Here is a 25,446-nt window from a genome sequence, read left to right on the forward strand (position 1 = left end):
TGAAACTCATCAACAGGTAGATTTGTTCCTCAGCCACCCCACCCCTCTGCTGCTGCTAAGTTGCTTCAGTTGTGTCCGACTCTGTGCGACCCCATAGATGGAAGCCCACCAGGCTGCCCCATCCCTGGGATTCTTTAGGTAAGAACACTGGAGAGGGTTGCCATTTCCTTTTCCAATGCATGAAAGTGAAAAGTGAAAGTGAAGTCATGTCTGACTCTTAGCGACCCCATGAACTGCAACCTACCAGGGATAGGATTCTCCATCCATGGGATTTTCCAGGCAAGAGTACTGGAATGGGGTGCCATTGCCTTCTCCACCCCATCCCTCTATCTTTTAGTAAAAATAAAGTTAGAGCCATGATTTGTCTCATACAACTCATGAAAGCAAAAGACATGGGAGGGGACATGGGTAAACCTATGGCTGATTCATGTTGATGTTTGGTAGATAACAATGCAATATTGTAAAGCAATTATCCTTCAATTAAAAATAAATAAATTTAATAAAAAAAAGTGATTTAAATGTTAAGATGTGCATGCCTCCAGACACTATGAAGCAGAGGAGGACTTACATGATTTCTGCCAGTCTGAGATGGTGTCTCATAAGTAAAACTCATATAAAAGTGATTCTGTAAGGAAAGAGCTGTTTTTCCTGCTAATGAAATTTTCTTCTGTTCTCACAGATTTCTGAAGTTGAAAATAGAATGCTGGCTAGAAATGACTCCTTAGTGACTGAATTTATTCTTGCTGGATTAACAGACCATCCAGAGCTCCAGCAACCCCTCTTTCACCTGTTTCTAGTGATCTATGTTGTCACCATGGTGGGCAACCTGGGCTTGATCATTCTTATTGGTCTAAATTCTCACCTCCACACCCCCATGTACTATTTCCTCTTCAACCTGTCCTTCATTGATCTCTGTTACTCTTCTGTTTTCACCCCCAAGATGCTGATGAACTTTGTATTCAGGGAGAATACCATCTCGTATGTGGGGTGCATGACTCAGCTGTTTTTCTTTCTCTTTTTTGTCATCTCTGAGTGCTATATGTTGACCTCAATGGCCTATGATCGCTATGTGGCCATCTGTAATCCCTTGCTGTATAAGGTCTCCATGTCCCATCATGTCTGTTTGGTGCTCTCTTTGGCTGCATATGTGATGGGGTTTGCTGGAGCGTCTGCGCACACAGGGTGCATGCTTAGACTAACCTTCTGCAATGTGAATGTCATCAACCATTACTTGTGTGACATCCTCCCACTCCTCCAACTCTCTTGTACCAGCACCTATGTCAATGAGGTGGTAGTTCTCATTGTCGTGGGTATTAACATCACAGTACCCAGTTTCACCATCCTAATTTCTTACATCTTCATCCTTAGTAGCGTTCTTCATATCAAATCTTCTCAAGGAAGATCGAAAGCCTTTAGTACCTGTAGCTCCCATGTGATTGCTCTTTTTCTTTTTTTTGGTTCAGCGGCATTCATGTACCTTAAATATTCTTCTCCTGAATCCATGGACCTGGGAAAAATTTCTTCTGTTTTTTATACTAATGTGGTACCCATGCTCAATCCTTTGATTTATAGTTTAAGGAACAAGGATATCAAAGTGACACTGAGGAAATCCCTGTTTAAAATCCAACAGACTTTCGGACTCTGTGGGAGAGGGAGAGTGGGGGATGATTTGGGAGAATGACATTGAAACATGTATAATATCATATAAGAAACGAATTGCCAGTCCATATTTGATGCAGGATACAGGATGCTTGGGGCTGGTGCACCGGGATGACCCAGAGGGATCGTACGGGGAGGGAGGTGCGAGGGGGGTTCAGGATGGGGAGCACGTGTACACCCGTGGCAGATTCATGTTGATGTATGGGAAAACCAATACAATATTGTAAAGTAATTAGCCTCCAGTTAAAATAAATAAATTTAAATTAAAAAAAAAAAAAAAAACCAGAGGAGAACCATGTTCTAATTTGAAGTGGCAATATTATAAAACAACTCAAGTTTTTATTAGTTTTTATTGTTGTTTTTCAGGAAGATTCTTTGTTTATCACCATGTTGCTTCTACAGATTGTGTTATATTTGGAATAATAGACTTGTCTTATTACTTCCTCACTGCTGGTCTTATCTCATATTTGTCCCCTGTATTTCTTGTACCTCATATCAGTTTACTGAATAGTAACTTGTTTATAAAAGGAACAATAATGCTGACTTTTTTAAATACAATTTTTTATACTTCCATCTTCTGTGTTATTCCTACTCTGTACAAATGTGATGAAGTGTAAATCATAGAAATTTAAAATTACACTTTGCCTATCTAAACACAGAAGTGCCAAATACTACAGAAGCATTCTCATGCTTGTTGATAATATTGCTGGTATAGGCAACAGGATTCAATACATTGTCTTAATACAAACTAGTATATAGCTTAAAGTGTTATCATAGTCTCTGATCTTTTCCTTTTGTTCTGTTTCTTATCAACTTACTTTTTAGTTTTGTCCTTTCTTTTTTTTTTTTTTTATTTTATTTTATTTTTTTTTCTCCAATTTTATTTTATTTTTAAACTTTACATAATTGTATTAGTTTTGCCAAATATCAAAATGAATCCGCCACAGGTATACATGTGTTCCCCATCCCGAACCCTCCTCCCTCCTCCCTCCCCATACCATCCCTCTGGGCCGTCCCAGTGCACCAGCCCCAAGCATCCAGCATCATGCATCGAACCTGGACTGGCAACTCGTTTCCCACATGATACTTTACATGTTTCATTGCCATTCTCCCAAATCTTCCCACCCTCTCCCTCTCCCACAGAATCCATAAGACCGTTCTATACATCAGTGTCTCTTTTGCTGTCTCGTACACCGGGTTATTGTTACCATCTTTCTAAATTCCATATATATGCGTTAGTATACTGTATTTATGTTTTTCCTTCTGGCTTACTTCACTCTGTATAATAGGCTCCAGTTTCATCCACCTCATTAGAACTGATTCAAATGTATTCTTTTTAATGGCTGAGTAATACTCCATTGTGTATATGTACCACAGCTTTCTTATCCATTCATCTGCTGATGGACATCTAGGTTGCTTCCATGTCTTGGCTATTATAAACAGTGCTGTGATGAACATTGGGGTACACGTGTCTCTTTCCCTTCTGATTTTCTCAGTGTGTATGCCCAGCAGTGGGGTTGCTGGATCATAAGGCAGTTCTATTTCCAGTTTTTTAAGGAATCTCCACACTGTTCTCCATAGTGGCTGTACTAGTTTGCATTCCCACCAACAGTGTAAGAGGGTTCCCTTTTCTCCACATCCTCTCCAGCATTTATTATTTGTAGACTTTTGGATCGCAGCCATTCTGACTGGTGTGAAATGGTACCTCATAGTGGTTTTGATTTGCATTTCTCTGATAATGAGTGATGTTGAGCATCTTTTCATGTGTTTGTTAGCCATCTGTATGTCTTTTTTGGAGAAATGTCTATTTAGTTCTTTGGCCCATTTTTTGATTGGGTCGTTTATTTTTCTGGAGTTGAGCTGTAGGAGTTGCTTGTATATTTTTGAGATTAGTTGTTTGTCGGTTGCTTCATTTGCTATTATTTTCTCCCATTCTGAAGGCTGTCTTTTCACCTTGCTAATAGTTTCCTTTGATGTGCAGAAGCTTTTAAGGTTAATTAGGTCCCATTTGTTTATTTTTGCTTTTATTTCCAATATTCTGGGAGGTGGGTCATAGAGGATCCTGCTGTGATGTATGTCGGAGAGTGTTTTGCCTATGTTCTCCTCTAGGAGTTTTATAGTTTCTGGTCTTACGTTTAGATCTTTAATCCATTTTGAGTTTATTTTTGTGTATGGTGTTAGAAAGTGGTCCAGTTTCATTCTTTTACAAGTGGTTGACCAGATTTCCCAGCACCACTTGTTAAAGAGATTGTCTTTAATCCATTGTATATTCTTGCCTCCTTTGTCGAAGATAAGGTGTCCATATGTGCGTGGATTTATCTCTGGGCTTTCTATTTTATTCCATTGATCAATATTTCTGTCTTTGTGCCAGTACCATACTGTCTTGATAACTGTGGCTTTGTAGTAGAGCCTGAAGTCAGGTAGGTTGATTCCTCCAGTTCCATTCTTCTTTCTCAAGATCGCTTTGGCTATTCGAGGTTTTTTGTATTTCCATACAAATTGTGAAATTATTTGTTCTAGCTCTGTGAAGAAAATTGCAATATCTGTACCATAGTATCACCTGTTTTTGAGAGCCTCCATCAGCCCAGGTCATGTAATATTAAAGAGAATATATGTAGTTCCGTCTTTTATTGCCAAAGATGGCATTAACAGAATACAATTAAAGGAATAATACACATGTACCTTAGGATCCCAGTAAGGGGACTGGCTGCTTTATTATAAAACTTGCATTCATTATTATATAAAATGACATAAAATATTTTGAAAAATAGCATATAGTTCTTACTGCAGAGTTTGTTATTTATCACTTTAAAGGAAAATATTGCACATTAAGTTAGGAGAAATATGTTAGACATTGTTTTATTCATCTAATGAGATTTATCATGAAAAAAGTCATATGCTAATGATAATAAACTGTATTCCTTTCAATGGTTCTTGAGCTTATTTAAACCTGTTTCAGTGCATTCAGGGTAGTGTAACAAAATACCACAGACTCAATGACTTATAAATAACAGAAATTTATTTCTCACGGTTCTGAATGTTGGGAGTCTAGGATCAGAGTAACAGCATAAATGAGTGAGGGCACATTTCTGGGCTACACCTTTCTCATTATATGCTTACTTGGTGGAAGGGGCTAGTGATTTCTGTGAAATGTCTTTTACAATGCACTAATCTCAATTGTTAGGGTTCCATCCTCATGACTTAAGTACCTCTTAAGGGTCCCTTCTTTTAATATCATCATCATTGGGGCGTTAGGATTTCAACATTTGATTGTAGCACCTTGTCTCACTGATAAGGTAATTAACAGATTTAAAGTAGATGCTGTTTTCTGTAAGTTTCCTATTTCTCCAGTGCCTTTTCAGCTTGTATATTTAGAATATCAGATGTATTTGCAGGATAAGAAATACTTGTTAAATTGTGTTATCTTGTTTGAGTAACAACAATAATAAATTTTATTGTTATAAATAATAATTAAGGGAATATTATAATAAATACAAATACTAGTAACTAAATAAATCAGAGAGAACTTTGGGGTATCATTTATTTTTTTGAGGGTGGACTTTCACAGCTCTAGACATGATGCTCAGCTCCCAGTCAAGATAAGTAGCTGTGGGGAGCATCAATCACTGTCTATAGCTTATACTGCTTTGGATCCACCAGTGTTCAGGCAGGGTCCATGCTTACTCTGAGATGTCCTCAGCCAACAGTTTAGCTTGGTGGGTCACACAGGAGCTGGCCATTTTATATGTTATATATTATACATGTATCTCCTGATAGACAGTTTTTGGTTAGGGACTTTCTATCATTATTAATGAGAATTATAGAACTGCACTGTGGCCTGGGATTTTCCTTCTCTGTCTCCTTTCTTAGATGTCAGATTTTCATTGAGGTCTGAAGCCCTTTCTCATGGATTTTCAGCTGCCTATTTTAGCCTTCATTGACTTTTTTATAATGTGTCTTGAAAGTGAAAGAAAGTGAAAGTCCCTCAGTTGTGTCTGACTCTTTGAGACCCCATGAACTCTGCAGTCCCTGGAATTCTCCAGGCCAGAATGCTGGAATGGGTAACCGCTCCCTTCTCCAGGGGACCTTCCCAGCCCAGGGATCGAACCCAGGTCTCCCACCTTCCAGTCAGATTCTTTACCAGCTGAGCCACAAGGGAAGCCCAAGAATATGGGAGTAGGTAGCCTATCCCTTCTCCAGCAGATCTTTCTGACCCAGGAATTGAACCAGGGTCTCCTGCATTGCAGGCAGATTCTTTACCAACTGAGCTATCAGGGAAGTAATAAATGTCTGGCAAATCTAATATTTCTTGGCCTTTGCTCCTTGGAGAACTTTAAGTGACACAAAGAACTTACTGATTTTAAAGCTTAGTGTAATGTTCAAATAAAGACTGAGTTTCTCGTTATAAAACAGATGAATGAAAAACAGATAAAATAGAAGATTCAGAAAAAGATCCTTATCTATACAGTTAATTGTTTTTTAACCAAGTAATAAGCCAGTTCCAGAGAGAAAGAAAAACTAAGAACCTGATGCTTGGAAATATTAACTTTCATGAGAAAACTATTAAACTTGATCTCTATTTAACAACATACACAAAAATTAATTTAAAGTGGATCAAAACAATAGACACAAAACTTAAATGTGTCTAAAAAAAAAAACATAGGAAAATGTCTTGGTGTAGGCCTAGATTTCTTAGACATATTCTAGTAAACAGGAGATCCCAAAGAGGAGAAAAAAGGTAAACTTCATTAAAATTAGAATACCTATAAAAATATTCATAAGCAAACCATGTACTAGAAAAATATTTGCAGTGCATAGACTTGATAAATTTATTGTATCCAAAATACATGGCAATTTAATAACAAATATATTTCAATGATAAAATACAGTTTCATATATTTGCAAATCATTTGAAAGACACATCCATGTGTGTAAATGGCATGTATAAATGGCCAGTAAGCACATGGAAATAGGCCTAACTTGGTGCAGTCCCTTAGATGTATACTTAGGAGCTGGACAATAGTCCTTTGGCAAATATTCTGTCTTCCCTCACTTCGTTGCCCAAACTGGTGGCTCAGATGGTAAAGCGTCTGCTTACAATGTGGGAGACCCGGCTTTGATCCCTGGGGAAATGGCTAGCCACTCCAGTACTCTTGCCTGGAGAATCCCATGGATGGAGGAGCCTGGTGGGCTTCAGTCCATGGGGTCGCGAAGAGTTGGACACGACTGAGCGACTTCATTTTCACTTTCATAGTTGATTTACATATTCATATTAATTTCATGTGTACAGCATGATATGTTGTTACTTTTATATGCTCTACTCTGTTAAAAATTATCACAATTAATAGTCATAATTACTATATAATATATTCTTTTTGCTTATCTGTTTTCCCTAGTAGTTTGTATGTCTTAGTCCCATGCATGTAATTTGCCTCTCCCTTCTTCCCTCTCAGCTAGTGCCTCCCCTGACAGTTCCCAAGTAGACACCAGGTAACCAGGGAGCCACTGATGTAGCCCACAAAAGCCAACCTTCAGGGAGGGGTCCAGAGAACGTTGCAGAAGGATGGAGTGGGGATCTGAAGGAGCCAATGGGGAAGATCCAGCAGGGTTTGCTTACTAGTAAACAACTTTTGAAACTGGAGACTTCCCCAAATACTTCTGTTACATCTGAAATATCTAATAATACATATGCAATGATTATTTTAATGTTGAGGGTTTTTCTTTTCTTTTTTGGTGGTGGTGGTGGGATAATGGATTTTCCCTTTGATTTGTTTTTCTCTGTTAAAATGACTTCATAAAGTTCTTAAAAAAGTAATATGTAAAAAACAGCAAACATTATTCTCAATGGTAGAAAACTGAAAACATTTCTTCTAAGATCAGGAACAAGACAAGACAATTACAATTAATAGCCATTTTCACCACTGTTATTCAACAAAGTTTTGGAAGTCCACCCATGGAAATCAGAGAAGAAAAAGAAATAAAAGAAATATACACTGGAAAAGAAGAAGTAAAACTCTCACTCTTTGCAGATGATATGCTGTACATAGAAAATCCTAAAGATACCATCAGAAAATTACTAGGGCTAATCAATAAATTTAGTAAAGTCACAGGATGCAAAATCAATACCCCCAAATCCCTTGCATTCTTACACACTAATAACAAAAAATCAGAAAGAAAAATTAAGGAAAAAAAATCCCACTCACCCTCGCAACTAAAAGAATAAAATATCTCAGAATAAACCTACCTAAGGAGACAAAAGACCTGTATGCAGAAAACTACAAGATACTGATGAACGATGACACAACACAGATGAAGAGATGTATCATGTTCTTGGATTGCAAGAGTCAATATTGTGAGAGTTAATATACTGCCTAAAGCAGTCTATAGAGTCAATGAAATCTGATCAAATTACCAAAGACATTTCCCCAGAAGTAGAACAAAAAATTTCACAAGTTTATGGAAACACAAAAGACCTCAAATAGCCAAAGTAATCTCAAGAAAGAAAAATAGAACTGGAGAATCAACCTTCCTGCTTTCATAACATACTACAAAGTCAGAGTAATCAAGAAAGTATGGTACTGGCACAAAAAGAGAAATATAGACCAATGGAGCAAGATAGAAAGCCCAGAAATAAACCGACACACCTATGGGCACCTTATCTTTGACAAAAGAGGCAATAATATACTATACAGTGGAGAAAAGAAAGCTTATTCAATAAGTGGTGCTGGGAAAACTGGACAGCTACATGTAAAAATGAAATTAGAACACTTCCTAACACCATACACAAAAATAAACTTAAAGGCCTAAATGTAAGGTCAGAAACTATAAACTCAGAAAATGTAGGCAGACCGCTCTGACATAAATCACAGCAAGATCCTCTTTGACCCACCACCTAGAGTAATGGAAATAAAAATAAAAATTTAAAAAATGGGATTAAACTAGGGCTTCCCCAATGGCTCAGTGGGTAAAGAACCTGCCTACAATGCAGGAGACATGGAAGAAGATGCAAGTTTGATCCCTGGGTCAGGAAGATCCCTGGAGAAGGAAATGGCACCCTACTCTTGTATTCTTGCTTGGAAAGTCCCATGGAGAGGAGCCTGGAGGACTCCAGACCAGGCTACAGCCTATGGGGTTGCAAAGAGTCAGGCATGACTGAGCAGCTAAGCATGCAAAAGCTTTTGCACAGCAAAGAAAAATATAAACAAAATGAAAAGACAACCCTCAGAATGGGAGAAAATATTGCAAATAAGACAACTGACAAAAGATTAATCTTCAAAATACACAAGCAACTCATACAACTCACTCTCAGAAAAATATACAACGCAACCAAAAAATGGGCAGAAGACCTAAATAGACATTCCTCCAAAGAAGACATACAGGTGGCTGATAAACTCATGAAAAAAATACTCAACATAGCTCATTATTAGAGATATGCACGTCAGAACTACAATAAGGTATCACCTCACACCAGTCAGAATGGCCATTATCAAAATCTACAAAGAATAATTGCTAGAGAGCATGTGGAGTAAAGGAAAACCTCTTGCACAGTTGGTGGGAACATAAATTGATATAGCCACTATGGAGAACAGTATGGAGATTTCTTTAAAAACTGGGAATAAAACAACCTTGTGGATTCAAGCAAGTTAAGTCACTTCAGTTGTGTCTGACTCTCTGTGACCTTATGAACTGTAGCCCACCAGGTCCCTCTGTCCTTTGGATTCGGCAGACAAGAACACTGGAATGGGTTGCTGTGTCCTCCTCTAGGGTATCTTCCAGACCCAGGGATTGAAACTGCATCTATGTCTCCTGCATTGGCAGGCAGGCAGGTTCTTTACCACTGACTTAGCAATCCAACTACTGGGCATATACCCTGAGAAAACCGTAATTGAAAAAGACACATATACCCCAATTTTATTGTAGCACTATTTACAATAGTCAGGACACAGATGCAACCTAACTGTTCCCGACAGGTATATGGATAAAGAAGTTGTGGTACATATATACACTGAAATATTACTCAGCCATAAAAAGGAACACATTTGAGTCAGTTTTAGTGAGCTGGATGAACCTAGGGCCAATTACACAGAGTGAAGTAAGTCAGAAAGAGAGAAACAAATACTATATGTGTGCTGTGCTTAGTTGCTCGGTCTTGTCCAACTCTTTGTGTCCCCATAGACTGTAGCCCACCAGGATCCTCTGTCCATGGGGATTCTCCAGGCAACAATACTGGAGTGGGTAGCATATCCCTTCTCCAGGGGAACTTCCTGTCTCAGGAATCAAAAAGGGGTCTCCTGCATTGCAGGCAGATTCTTTACCAGCTGAGCTACCAGGATTAACACACACACACACACACACACACACACACACACACACACACACACACACACATATATGGAATCTAGAAAAACAGTACTGATGAACCTATTTACAAGGAAGGAATGGAGACACTGATGTACAGAAAAAACTTGTGAACAAAAAGGGGAAAAGAGAGGTTGGGACTAACTGAGAGAATAGGATTGACATATATACCCTATCATATGTAAAATGGGTAGATGGTGAGAAGCTGCTACATAGCACTATATGAACACTGCCCAGACTGGCATTCTGTGACAACCTGGATGGGTGGGATGATGAGGAGAGGGAGGCTCAAGAGGGTGGATAAATATATAATTATTATTGATTTGCAATACTGTACCTGGAAGCCAACACTACATGGTAAAGCAACAATGCCCCACCTATTCTTTTGTTTTAGGAACTGGGCATAGACTCCAAGAGATGATAAAAAAAGTAAATATTGGAACACACATTCCTCTGCCTTGGGGATTAAGGAGAATACTTATTTTAAAATTGTAAACTGAGTAGTATATTGTGTCTCAAAAGATCTGTGACACAGAATGGAAAAAAAACCCATTAATTTCTACTGTCAGTGGGCTCATTTAACTTGAAAGGAAATCACGAGGGAGAGAATTATTTTCTGTGCTTCTAATCAATTTCCCCAGAACTACAGTGTATGAAATGAATTCTACTTGAGTCAACTGACTGTTTTGGAGCTCATTAAGGTGGATATGAACAGTATGAAGAGGCAAAAAGATAGGACACTGAAAGATGAACTCCCAAGGTCGGTAGGTGCCCAATAGGCTACTGGAGATCAGTGGAGAAATAACTCCAGAAAGAATGAAGGGACAGAGCCAAAGCAAAAACAATACCCAGCTGTGGATGTGATTGGTGATAGAAGCAAGGTCTTATGCTGTAAAGAGCAATATTGCATAGGAACCTGGAATGTTAGGTCCATGAATCAAGGCAAATTGAAAGTGGTCAAACAGGAGATTGCAAGAGTGAACATCGACATTCCAGGAATCAGCGAACTAAAATGGACTAGAATAGGTGAATTTAACTCAGATGACCATTATATCTACTACTGTGGGCAAGAATCCCTTAGAAGAAATGGAGTAGCCATCATAGTCAACAAAAGAGTCTGAAATGCAGTACTTGGATGCAATCTCAAAAATGACAGAATGACCTCTGTTCATTTCCAAGGCAAACCATTCAATATTACAGTAATCCAAGTCTATGCCCCAACCAGTAACGCTGAAGAAGCTGATGTTGAATGGTTATATGAAGACCTAGAAGACCTTTTAGAACTAACACCCCCAAAAGATGTCCTTTTCATTATAGGGGACTGGAGTGCAAAAGTAGGAAGTCAAGAAACACCTGGAGTAACAGGCAAATTTAGCCTTAGGGTACAGAATGAAGCAGGGCAAAGGCTAATAGAGTTTTGTCAAGAGAATGAACTGGTCATAGCAAACACCCTCTTCCAACAACACAAGAGAAGATTCTACACATGGACATCACCAGATGGCCAACACCGAAATCAGATTGATTATATTCTTTGTAGCCAGAGATGGAGAAGTTCTATACAGTCAGCAAAAACAAGACCAGGAGCTGACTGTGGCTCAGATCATGAACACCTTATTGCCAAATTCAGACTTAAATTGAAGAAAGGAAGGAAAACCACTAGACCATTCAGGTATGACCTAAATCAAATCCCTTATGATTATACAGTAGAAGTGAGAAATAGATTTAAGGGCCTAGGTCTGATAGATAGAGTGCCTGATGAACTATGGATGGAGGTTCGTGACATTGTACAGGACACAGGGAGCAAGACCATGTCCAAGAAAAAGAAATGCAAAAAAGCAAAATGGCTTTCTGAGGAGGCCTTACAAATAGCTGTGAAAAGAAAAGAAGTGAAAAGCAAAGGAGAAAAGGACAGACATACCCATTTGAATGTAGAGTTCCAAAGAATAGCAAGGAGAGATAAGAAAGCCTTCCTCAGTGATCAGTGGAAAGAAATGGAGGAAAATAATAGAATGATAAAGACTAGAGATCTCTTCAAGGAAATTAGAGATACCAAGGGACCATTCATGCAAGAACAGAAGCAGAAGATATTAAGAAGAGGTGGCAAGAATACACAGAAGAACTGTACAAAAAAGATCTTCATGACCCAGATAATCACGATGGTGTGATCACTCACCTAGAGCCACACATCCTGGAATGTGAAGTCAAGTGGGCCTTAGGAAGCATCACTATGAATAAAGCTAGTGGAGGTGATGGAATTCCAGTTGAGCTATTTCAAATCCTGAAAGATGATGTTGTGAAAGTGCTGCACTCAATATGCCAGCAAATTTGGAAAACTCAGCAGTGGCCACAGGACTGGAAAGGGCCAGTTTTCATTCCAATTCCAAAGAAAGGCAATGCCAAAGAATACTCAAACTACTGCACAATTGCACTCATCTCACACACTAGTAAAGTAATGCTCAAACTTCTCCAAGCCAGGCTTCAGCAATATGTGAACTGTGAACTTCCTGATGTTCAAGCTGGTTTTAGAAAAGGCAGAGGAACCAGAGATCAAATTGCTAACATCCACTGGATCATCAAAAAAGCAGGATTTCCAGAAAAACATCTATTTCTGCTTTATTGACTATGCCAAAGCCTTTGACTGTGTGGATCACAATAAACTGTGGGAAATTCTGAAAGAGATGGGAATACCAGACCACCTGACCTGCCTCTTGAGAAACCTGTATGCAGGCCAGAAAGCAACAGTTAGAACTGGACATGGAACAACAGACTGGTTCCAAATAAGAAAAGGAGTATGTCAAGGCTGTATATTGTCACCCTGCTTATTTAACTTATATGCAGAGTACATCATGAGAAATGCTGGGCTGGAGGAAACACAAGCTGGAATCAAGATTGCCAGGAGAAATATCAATCACCTCGGATATGCAGATGACACCACCTTTATGCCAGAAAATGAAGAAGAACTAAAGAGCTTCTTGTTGAAAGTGAGAGAGGAGAGTGAAAAAGTTGGCCTAAAGCTCAACATTCAGAAAATTAAGATCATGGCATCTGGTCCCATACTTCATGGTAAATAGATGGGGAAACAGTGGCTGACTTTATTTTTCTTGGGCTCCAAAATCACTGAAGATTGTGCCTGCAGCCATGAAATTAAAAGACACTTGAAACATGTATAATATCATATAAGAAACGAATCACCAGTCCAGGTTCGATGTAGGATACAGGATGGTTGGGGCTGGTGCACTGGGATGAACTGTGGGGACGGTATGGGGAGGGAGGTGGGTTGGGGGATTCAGGATTGGGAACACGTGTACACCCGTAGCGGATTCGTGTTCATGTATGGCAAAACCAATACAATATTGTAAAGTAATTAGCCTCCAATTAAAATAAATAAATTAAAAAAAGGACACTTTCTCCATGGAAGGAAAGTTATGACCAACCTAGATAGCGTATTAAATAGCAGAGACATTACTTTGCTAACAAAGGTCCAACTATTCAAGGCTATGGTTTTTTCAGTGGTCATGTATGGGTGTGAGAATTGGACTGTGAAGAAGGCTGAGCACCAAAGAATTGATGCTTTTGAACTGTGGTGCTGGAGAAGACTCTTGAGAGTCCCATGGACTGCAAGGAGATCCAACCAGTCCATCCTAAAGGAGAACAGTCCTGGGTGTTCATTAGAAGGACTGATGTTGAAGCTGAAACTCCAATACTTTGGCCACCTGACGCAAAGAGCTGACTCATTTGAAAAGACCCTGATACTGGGAAAGATTGAGGGCAGGAGAAGAAGGGGACGACAGAGGATGAGATGGCTGGATGGCATCACCAACTCAATGGACATGAGTTTGGGTGAACTCCAGGAGTTGGTGATGGACAGGGAGGCCTGGGTTTCTGCAGTCCGTGTGGTTGCAAAGAGTCAGACATGACTGAGCGACTGAACTGAATTGAACTAAAGGTGCATATTGTCCTTGCAAGTGAAGAAAACCTTCTGGGAGAATTTTCATATAAAAATTATGGCCTGTTCCCTTAGCTTGTCAAAGACTGATGACCACAGTGATGGATACTGTTTTCTTCCTTGTGAGAAACTTTGACCTTCTAAGCATCACAGGGTAGAAGGAGTCCTACGGTTCAGTGTCAGCGAGGCATCGAGGAAAAAGAAGGTGAGGGTTGAATCACCTTTGTCTCAATTCCTTTCAAACTTCAGACTGTATAAATTGAGGGTTCTGGGGAACACCACCTATTTATTGTTCTTTTCAGCCCAGATCCTGAACAGAGCCTGAAGAGAAGGAAGAATGATGTGCAGAGACACTGGGAGTCTACCAGTATTTTTTAAGCACAGAGACAAACAAGAGGAGTAAGGGCAGAAAGAAGAAAATGAGGAATCTGCGGGAATAGTCATTACAAGTCTTGTATTTTGGATGATTTGATGAGTCTTTTTAGACAACCCTGTGGTTATAAAAAGATCCAGCTCTCACTCGGGAAACAGGGAAAGTCCATGAAGGTCCATTGTGAATCTGAGTTTCTGCCCCTGTTCCTACAGATCACGACTGTGTAGTAACTGAATATGGAAAATGCGCCCTCTGTGACTGAGTTTATCCTTATGGGATTGACAGAACAACCTAAACTCCAGCTACCTCTGTTTTTCCTGTTTCTGCTGAACTACATGATCATTATGGTGGACAATTTGTGCTTAATGAATCTAATTTGTCTAAATTCATACCTGCATACCCCCATGTACTTTTTTGTCTTCAATCTCTCTTTTATTTATCTTCATTACTCATCTGTCTTTACCCTCAAAATTCTAATGAGCTTTATTTTTGAGAATATGCTATCTCCTTTACAGGATGTGTGTCTCAGCTGTTTTTCTTCTGCTTTTTTGCAGCTCTGAGTGCTGTGTGTTGACAGCCATGGCCTATGATCGCTATGTGGCCATCTGTAAGCCCTTGCTGCCCACAATGGCCGTGTCCCCTCAGGTGTCTGGTTCATATGTGATGGGGTTTCCTGGAGCCACGGTCCACACAAGGTGTATGATGAGGCTGAACTTTTGTGATTCCAACATCATCAACCATTTCATGTGTGACATCTTCCCGCTTCTACAGCTCACCTGCAGCAGCATTTATGCCAATAGGATTTTAGTTTCTGCTGTTGTGGGGACAGTTGTAATGGTATCTAGCCTCATTATCTTTATTTCTTACACTTTGATTCTTTCCGATATTCTTCGTATACCATCATCTAAAGGTTGGTCCAAAGCCTTGAGCACTTGTTTTCCCATATTACAACAGTTGGTCTATTTTATGGATTTGGGCTGCTCACTGTCAAACCATCATCCTCTGGGTTTGTGGAAGAGGGAAACTTTTTCTCACTCTTTTCCACCAGTGTGGTACCCGTGCTGAACCCTCTCATATAGCCTCAGGAACAAGGATGTCAAAATTGCTGTGAAGAAAATCCTGAAGAGAATTACAAACTGAACCAAACCACTTAGGCCACCTTTTCTTTGTTGTCTTTCTTTTTTTCCTGCTTGTTCTTTTTTCACATTTTCCTTTGTCTTCCTCATGTCTTCTTGACAGGATTTGTGTCTAATGTCTGATGCCTATTCTTCTCTTGCCACATAATGTAACACTGTGGGCCTATTTGACTGGAGAATCATCCTCAGCCCTAAGTGATCCCATAGCATTTGGAGAGTAGGGACCAATAACCTTTCCCATCTGATGATAACACTACTATTTCCCTTGTGTGTCAGCTCATCCAAGGTATGCCATAGAGTAGTATGCTGTTTGACCATTTTTTTTCTTTCTTGCTTTCAATTACATAGAGCCCTTTCCTGTATCAGTGCTGTCGTTACTTACCACTCCATTAACACAGAGAAGTAATGACAAAAATGTGGACATGGTAAAGATGTAAAAATTCCCAAAAACTTTCTGGATTTTCTTTTAGTAATAGCTCCTGTTCTGTATTTTATGTGCCACATAAAAAAAAAAGGTAATGAAATTGAATAATTTGTTGAACCATAATTCTTTTATTCTTGAGGGTACTTGAGAATGAATAAGCTAAACTATTCTATCTACCTTTCTCAATCCACACCAATAAAAATGCCTGTTTTTAGTTTATTGGTCAATTGATATGTTGTCATAAACATAATTGAAATTGTTATCAACTTGCCTATCAGTGGATTGTAATTGTGATTAAAAGGTGCACAGTGGTATATTTGACTACAGAGTATGTTATCAAACATAAGGTCAGGATTCATTGTCTAACTATGTAAGAGGGCTTCCCCTTTGCAAAGAAAGATGTGTTTCCCACTTTTCAAAAGAAAACAAAAGTATTTGGCAGAAACATTGTCTTGTTGATATTTACTCTTTTAGTTCATAAATTTGACTCCTTCCCTCTATTAGAGGAAAATTTAAATCGGTATAAAATAATGTGTTATAGAATTTTACAAATGGTCTAAAAAATAAATCTCCTTATCTGATTTTTTTTTTTTTTGCTGAGGAAACAGTTCTGTGACTTGCTCAGAATCACACAGCTAAAATTGCAGAGACAGTTTTTGCAGCCACTGTTCATCTTGTGAAAAAAATGGAAGAAAAGAAAGAACTGTGAAGGGCCAGAGAGAACTTCTGGAGAGTTGTTTCTGAATGAGCTTGAAAGTAGGAATTTTCCAGTGTGGAGTTATCTCAGAAAACTAGAAATAGAAATACCAAATGTCCAGTAATTCCACTCCTGTATATATATCTTAAAAATATGAAAGCATTAATTCAAAAGATATTTGTACCCCAAAATTCAGTGCAGCATTATTTACAGTTGCCACGATATGGGAGTATCCTAAATCTCCATCAACAGATTGAAGGGATAAGATGTGGCAAATATATACAATGGAATATTACTCATCCATCAAAAGAATGAAAAATTCCCATTTACAGCAACATCAATGGACTTGGAGGGTATTATGCTAAGTTATTTAAGTCAGGCAAAAAAGATAAAGATGATATTACTTATATGTGAAATCAGAAAACTGTAAAAAATTAGTGAATACAGCAAAAGAGATATAGACTCATTGATGTAGAGAACAAATTTGTTTATCTGTGGGGAAAAGGAAGTGGGAAGAAACAATAAAAGGATAGGTGATTAAGAGGTATAAACTATTATGTATAAAATAAGCTTTAAGGATATATTGTACAACACAGGAGATATAACCAGTATTTTTATAATAACTATAAATGGAATGTAATCTCTAAGAATTGTGAATCACTATATTGTACATCTGTAACTCATATAATATTGTACATAACTACACTTCAATAAAATAAGTTAAAAGAGAATTTTTGATCAGTAATTGATATTTCATTCATAAAACCTGATAGAAAAATTACATTCCACAAACAAGCACATATTTACATTAGAATTTTGATGATTTTATTTGGAAATGTTATCTAGTAGATAAAATCATATCATAATTCATCTTTAAATATAAGAATATTTTCAATTTTTAGATAATTATGTTAATATGATAAAGGTTGAAAATACCTGTTTTTCTTTTTTATCATCAAACATAACAGACTTACTAGATGTTCCCTGGACATTCATTTATGGTTTAATAAATAATTAAACATTTGACTTAATATCTACCATGGTCATAAAATATTTCCAACATAGTTGATTCAGTACTTATAGTTATATTTTCCCCCATGTGTATTTGTTGTAAAAAATCTAGCTAAATGTTATGAGATAGATAAGTTTTGAATTTAGTCAAATTAGTGTGAGTGAATTTGGTGCTGTCATTGATTTTGCTGATTGTCTTTTTACTGGAAAAATTATTTGTATAAATAGACCTATTTATAATTAAAAACTGTGATGACATATAGCTTTGTGAGTTCTTGCTAGTCTTCTTAATTAAATACTTGGTAGACATACTTTAAGAGTACACAGAATCATGTAAATATTGTATACAAAATATTTTGGAAATAAATTATTTAGATAAGATTAGATAGCTATATTGGAGAAGGCAATGGCAACCCACTCCAGTACTTTTGCCTGGAAAATCCCATGGACAGAGGAGCCTGGTAGGCTGCAGTCCATGGGATCGCGAAGAGTCGGACACGACTGAGCGACTTCACTTTCACTTTTCACTTTCATGCATTGGAGAAGGAAATGGCAACCCACTCTGGTGTTCTTGCCTGGAGAATCCCAGGGACAGCGGAGCCTGGTGGGCTGCTGTCTGTGGGGTCGCACAGAGTTGGACACGACTGAAGTGACTTAGTAGTAGTAGTAGATAGCTATATAGGTCTTTCATTCTAAATGTTCTCTTGCCAGTTCTATTTACCTCCCTTGATTCCTGTGCCTGAAATCTTACATCAGGCCACTCAAAATATAGTATTAACTCCTTTTGGTTTGTCCAAGACTCTTTTATTATAATTTTCTAATTACAAACATCTTTGCATGCTGGAATTTATTTTTAAATGCATTTTTATTGAAATATAGTTGATTTATAACATTATTTTCAGGTGTATAACATAGTGTTTCAGTGTTTTTACAGATTATACTCCAATAAAATTATTACAAGGTAATTGTATAATTCCCTGTGCTATAAAGTAACTCCTTGTTGCTTATCTACCTTATACATAGTAATTTTTATTTCTTAATCCTGTACCCTCATCTTGCCCCTCTCCCTGCTGGTCACCTGTAGTTTTTTTCCTTTATTTGTTTTATATTTTAGATTCCCATATAACTGGTATCTTATTCTATGTTTCTATATGAGATATTTCACTAACCATAAAATTCTCTAGATCCTTCCAAGTACTTGATGCTTTCTTTATTTTTTTCAAAGTTTTGTTTTGTATTGGTGTATAGCTGGTTAACAGTGTTGTGGTAGTTTCAGGTGAATGGCCAAGGGACTCAGTCACAAATATACATGTTCCCATTCTCCCCCTAATCCACCTCCCATCCTGGTGGCACATAACATTGAGCAGAGTTCCATGTGCTATTCAATAGAAAACAAGGTTATTTATAAATGAGTCAAAGACCTTAACAGATATCTAACCAAAAAGATAAACAATTGACAAATAAGCATGTGAAAAGATGCTCAACATCATATGGCATCAAGAAAATGCAAATGAAAGCAACAATGAAATAGAACCACACAGATATAAAGAACAAATTCATGGTTGCCAGGGGAAGGGAGTGGTGGTTGGAGATGGATAGATTGAAAGTTTGATATTAGCATGTGCAATCTATTATATAGGAAATGGATAGACAAGGCCCTACTGTATAGCTCAGGGAACTACAGTTGCTATCCTATAATAAACTATAATGGAAAAGAATATGAAAAAGAATATATATACAGAGATATGTATAACTGAATCACTTTGCTATTCAACAGAAATTAACAGAACATTATAAATCAATCATGATTTAATAAAATGAGATACTTTTTAATAAACGAGATACTAGTACATGATATTAGAATGGCTGAAATCTGGAATATAAACAACATGAATTCCTGGAGAGAATGTGGAACTACAGGAACTCTCATTCATGGATGATGGGAATTCTGAATGGTACATCCACTTTGGAAGTCAGTTTGGCAATTTCTTACAAAACTAATCCTACTTTTACCATGAGATCCAGAAATTACACTTCTTGGAATTTACCCAAATTAGTTGAAAACTTACATCCACATAAAAACCTGCACATGGATCTTTATAGCAGATTTATTCATAATCACTTAAACCTAGAAGCTAATAAAATACCCCTCAGAAGGTGAGTGGATAAATAAACTGTGGCACATCCAGACAGTTATATTATACAGCACTATAAAGAAATGAGCCATCAAGCTATGAAATGACTGGAGGAAACTTAATTCATATTACTAAATGAAAGAGTCAATCTGAAAAGGCTACCTACTATATGACTCCAACTACATACCATTTTGAAAAAGGCAAAACTATGGAGACAGTAAAAACATCATTAGTTGCCAGGGGAGAGAAGGATCAGAGCACAGATTAATTCTTAGACAATGAAACTACTCAGTATTATACTATAATGGTGGATATATGTCATTATAAGTTTGTTCAAACCCATATAATATACATCAAAAGAGAACCTAAAGTAAGTGATGAGCTTTAATGGTAATGATCTAGGGGAATTGATGCTTTTGAATTGTGGTAATGGAGAAGACTCTTGAGAGTCCCTTGGACAGCAAGGAGATCAAACCAGTTGATCTTAAAGGAAATCAACCCGTAATCATTGGAAGGCTGAAGCTCCAATACTTTGGCTACCCAATACAAAGAACCCACTCATTGGAAAAGACCCTGATCCTGGAAAAGATTGAGGGCAGGAGAAGAAGTGAGTGACAGAGGATGAGATGGTTGGATGACATAACTGATTCAATGGACATGAGTTTAAGCAAACTCCGGGAGATAGTGAAGTACAAGGAAGCCTGGTGTGTTGCAGCCCACGGGGTTGCAAAGAGTCAGATATGCCCTTAGTGACCGAATAACAGCAAAAATGTATATATACATATATATATATATATATACACACATGTGTATATATATGTATACACACATATATTTAATGACAAAGTATCATATATAATATTTTTTAAAGCTGGGCTATATATGTATATATTAATATGCATAATATATAACTCAGCCAATAAAAATAATGAAATCCTGCCATTTGCAATAATGTGGTTGGTCCTAGAGAATATTTTTTAGTGAAATAGGGCAGACAGAGAATTACCAATATTGTGTTACCACTTATATATGGAACATAAAAAATAAAAAGGAAAAAGTTAATATAATAGGACAGGAACAATCTCGCAGATACTGAGATCAAAGTAGTGGTTATCAGTGGGGAGAGGGAAGATGTGACAGACAGTAAAGGAAGGAGGGGATTAAGAGATACAGATCAGTATGTATAAAATAAAGATATATGGATAGAGAATCAGTCAGTATTTTAATATAGCTTTAAATGGAGTATAACCTATAAAAATATTGAATCACTATATTGTGCATCTGAAACTTACAACATACTGTAAATCAACTACACTTCAATAAAAAAAAAATTCTGTCTTTGATTTCTTATAACTTGATTGTAAAGTGTGTTTTTCTGTTGATTTCTTTGGGATCCTTTTTGTTTCCTGGTTCTGGATATACATTTCCTTGCACAGATGCAGGGATTTTTCAGCCAATTTTTCTTCAAGAAACATTTTGCTTCATTTCTCACTTTCTTCTTCTGAATCTCTATAATGCCTATATGGTCCAGGTGACATTTTTCATAAATCCCTTAGACTTTACCCACTATTTTTCATTCTTTTTTATTTTTTCTCCATTTACTGAATTATTTCCAATTCTTTTTCCCCCCAAATTTTAGACTCCTTTCCTCAGTTTGTTTAGTCTGCTGTTTTGAATTTTTAGTGAATTATTCCGTTCAGTTATTGTGTTTTTCGGATTCATAAAGATTCATAAAGAATGTTCTGCTTGGTATTCATAACACTAAAATTCTCACTTTGTTCATGTATTGTTTTGTGACTACAATGAGCATCTTTATGGCAGTTAAATGAAATCTCTGTCATGTAAATCATGTATCCATTTCATTAGGGCCAATTTTTAGGCTCTTTTGGAAAGACTTTTTTTAAAAATGTAATTGGACTTTCCTTCATTTTACCTTGACTTTCTGCATTTGTGTCTATATATAGACAAATAGAAAACTGTTTTAGTCCTCATGAACTGGCTTTGTACTGGAGAAGACCCACATCATTAAGCCTGGCTAGAAAAAGCAAACCTCTTTAACTTTGTAAAAGTACAATCCACTTTATTTTTAGTGGCTCTCAGGTACTTGACAAGGGCACCCCACTCCAGTACTCTTGCCTGGAAAATTCCATGGACGGAGGAGCCTGGTGGGCTGCAGTCCATGGGGTCGCTAAGAGTCAGACATGACTGAGCGACTTCACTTTCACTTTTCACTGCATGCATTGGAGAAGGAAATGGCAACCCATTCCAGTGGTCTTGCCTGGAGAATCCCAGGGACGGGGGAGCCTGGTGGGCTGCCGTCTATGGGGTCGCACAGAGTCAGACAGGACTGAAGCGACTTAGCAGCAGCAGCAGAATCCCATCAGGCTCTTAAAACAAAGGAGACTAAAGTCAATTCCTCAAGCAGCCCCCAGATAAATCGGGTCATTGGATGTACAAAGCACATTTTCGTTAATCAAGGAGAAGCTGTAGGAAAAGTATTTTCTACAGCTAGCTGTGTTAAGCCAAGGGGAGGTGAATTCTAGCCCAGACTGCTATCTCAGTTCTTTCTCTCACCTCAGGCAGCTAAACTATGCCATACCTTATGTCCCCTCAGCTTTCTGGCACAGGCTATCCTGAAGCCAGTCTTCACAACAGCCTCTAGAAAAATTGGGGCTTTGAATATGTTGTACATCTCTTTCTCTCCCCAGGAAGATCTGGAAACTGGGGGAAGTTTGTTCCAGTCATGTGGTTTTGGATCACCATAGGTATATGGCAAGAGTTTATTTTGAAATTTCTAACAACTTCAACATAACTGGTATCATGCTCAAACTGTGTGCAGGATCCTTTTAACTAAGTTTTGGGTTTCTTACGAAGGGAATTTGTACAGAAATTGTTTTTGAATCAGTGTGGTCATACAGAGGAGGAGATTCTGGGGCTTGGTCTTCTGCGTGTCGCTAATGGGAAATGGTTGTCAATTTTGGCTTGTCCTTGGAGGGTTAACAATCCCTGCAGTGAAGGAAAAACTTGAATGAAATGTTGATTGCATAATGAACAAAAGACATATTGTGGTCTAGGTGTAAATATAATCCCCTTAGTTACCTATTACACCCAGAAACTGTTCCCTGGGGGAAGAGACTGAGGAAGCTGCTGCCCTTTTTATATCTGAGTACATTATACCATTGCACTCACAATATATCTTTTGTGACTTACTGCGTGGCAAGAATGGTATTAATAGAGGCCATTATTGCTTTCTGCTCCTTGATAGAGTGAAAAGTCATACTCAAGATGATGATCTATAATTCTGAGTATATTTTCCAGGAAATATCAGAGATTAATTGCAGGTGGCATTTTCTTAGAATCAAAGAAACCAAAACCTATGAATCTGAAGTTGACCTTCCTGGATCAGGGGTATAGCAATAATAAGAAGAAAGAATTTGGATTTTCTGTCTTATGGAGGGTGAGTTTCTGAATTCCATTTATATTCGTCTTTTCCTTGTTTGAGGTGGAGACCAAGGATCTTATATAAGACAGTTTCTTTGACTCCTACTCCATCAGATCTAATCTTCATTAGAGAAAAGCATCGGGCTCTGAGGGCTGCTGCCTTCAATTTTGGGCTTCCCAGGTGGCACTAGTGGTGAAGAACCTGCCTGTCAATGCAGGAGACCGAGAGAGAGCGGTTCCATCCCTGGGTTGGGAAGATCCCCTGAAGGAGGGAATGGCAACCCACTCCAGTATTCTTGCCCGGAGAATCCCCATGGACAGAGGAGCCTAGTGGACTCTGGTTCACAGGGTTCAATTTACTTGTAAGGGGTGGGTCCAAGTGCATGAATAAGAAATGGTGAGATGAGAGAAGGAAAATTCCGTCCTGGTTCAAACTTCTTTTCCCTCCCCCGCCCCCTTTTTCCCCCCAACAGTTATGTTTGCATATGGCAGCTGTTCCCTTCACTCTGTAGGTTAAACTTTGGTGATTTTTTGCTGCTTAGTTTATAACACCTTAGAAGGGAAAACTCTTGTCTCGCATCTCCATGGTAATGGTAAAGAAATTCTATGGGTCAAGTTTTAGATAGTTAAAACTATCTAAAGTTTTAGATAGTCATTCCCTGTGCATACATCACTATGCGAGAAGAATTGCTGTGAGAAAAGCTGTTTTTCCTCTATGTCAACCTTTTCTCCTGTGCTCACAGATTTACTTAGAGAAGAATGGCTCCAGGAAATGGCTCTTCTGTGACTCAGTTCATTTTTTTGGGATTAACAGACCAACCAGATCTCCAGCTCCCGCTCTTCTTCCTCTTTCTAGTAATGTATATGGTCACTGTGATGGGAAATTTGGGCTTGTTAATCCTTATTGGGCTGAGTTCACACCTATATATGCCCATGTACTTTTTCCTCTTTAACTTGTCCTTCATATATCTGTGTTACTCTTCTGTGTTTACACTCAAAATGCTGATTAACTTAATATCAAAGAAGAATATTATTTCTTACATGGGGTGCATGACCCAGCTCTATTTTCTCAGTTTTTTTGTCATTTCCGAATGCTATGTGCTGATCTCAATGGCCTATGATCGCTATGTGGCCATCTGTAACCCACTTTTGTATAATGTTGCCATGACCCCTAAAGTGTGTTCCAGCCTTATGCTCGGTTCATACTTCATGGCATTTGCTGGTGCCATGGTTCTCACTGAATGCATGCTGAGACTGACCTTCTGTGAGGCAAACACCATCAACCATTATATGTGTGATATCATGCCTCTGCTCAAGCTCTCCTGCACAAGCACCTATGTCAATGAGCTGGTAGATTCCATTATAGCAGAGTTCAATGTCATTGTGCCCAGTATCACCATCTTTGTCTCTTATGTTTTCATCTTCTCCAACATCCTTCAGATCAGCTCCAAAGAGGGCAGATCCAAAGTCTTTGGCACCTGCAGTTCCCACGTCATTGCTGTTTCTCTCTTCTTTGGATCAATTTCATTTGTGTATCTCAAACCATCTTCTGCTGTGTCTATGGATGAAGGAAAAATCTCTTCTGTTTTTTACACTAATATGGTTCCTTTGCTGAACCCCTTAATCTACAGTTTGAGGAACGAAGATGTTAAACTTGCTCTGAGAAAAACCCTGCCTAGATGGTTTTGATCAGAGAGTATGCTTCTATGCAGTTATTGATATGACAAGGAGATTCTGTGCTAATTAAAAATTAATTAAATATTTTTAGTTTCAGCCTTATTATCCTTTTTTTTCCCATAAAATGATTAGGAAAATATGTGCTGTTTCTCAATAATTTGCTTCCAATTTTTCTATCTGGAACTTCTTTTTCTAACTATTTACACAATATCCTACCCCTCCCCCATTTTTCCTATTAAATAATAACATTAAATTAGAAATGTTATCTGTGCTTTTTGTGATTTCAAACTTTTAGTTTTTACTGGAAAAATAAAATGGTCTTCAAGTGCTCAAATTTGAGATACCTCTGATATAATGAGCAACAAATGAAGAAAATCACCTAGATAACACTAGAGTAGCACTGTTTCATTGGAGTTGTGCTTATCTGCCACTTACTTTTAGAAGCATGCATCCTAATCTCTGATTTCTACTCCCATGTAGCCACTCTCTATGAAAAAATGTTTCCTTTAAATGCCAGATACTGAAGTTTCTAAAACAGCTTTTGTTGGGGGCCAGAGTGAGGCACTCGGCCCGTGGCAAAGGTCATGAG

The 25,446-nt window shown here is 38.0% G+C and overlaps 2 protein-coding genes across 2 annotated transcripts; both read left to right on the plus strand.

Annotated features, from left to right (window-relative positions):
* The first annotated feature begins 694 nt into the window (after positions 1-694).
* Positions 695-15,909, plus strand: LOC113886017 (olfactory receptor 8B3-like). Its single transcript, XM_027531963.1, has 4 exons — positions 695-1,643; positions 7,113-7,149; positions 14,891-15,246; positions 15,821-15,909. Exons 1-4 carry the CDS (start codon positions 701-703, stop codon positions 15,907-15,909), a joined length of 1,425 nt encoding a protein of 474 aa, XP_027387764.1. The 5' UTR covers positions 695-700.
* An 8,030-nt stretch (positions 15,910-23,939) lies between these two features.
* LOC113886377 (olfactory receptor 147-like) lies at positions 23,940-24,869 on the plus strand. The gene has a single exon (XM_027532543.1). The coding sequence runs from the start codon at positions 23,940-23,942 to the stop codon at positions 24,867-24,869; it is 930 nt and encodes a 309-aa protein (XP_027388344.1).
* The last annotated feature ends 577 nt before the right edge of the window (positions 24,870-25,446 follow it).

Source organism: Bos indicus x Bos taurus, chromosome 29 (assembly GCF_003369695.1).
Source record: "Bos indicus x Bos taurus breed Angus x Brahman F1 hybrid chromosome 29, Bos_hybrid_MaternalHap_v2.0, whole genome shotgun sequence".
In the NCBI taxonomy this organism is placed as follows: Eukaryota; Metazoa; Chordata; class Mammalia; order Artiodactyla; family Bovidae; genus Bos; species Bos indicus x Bos taurus.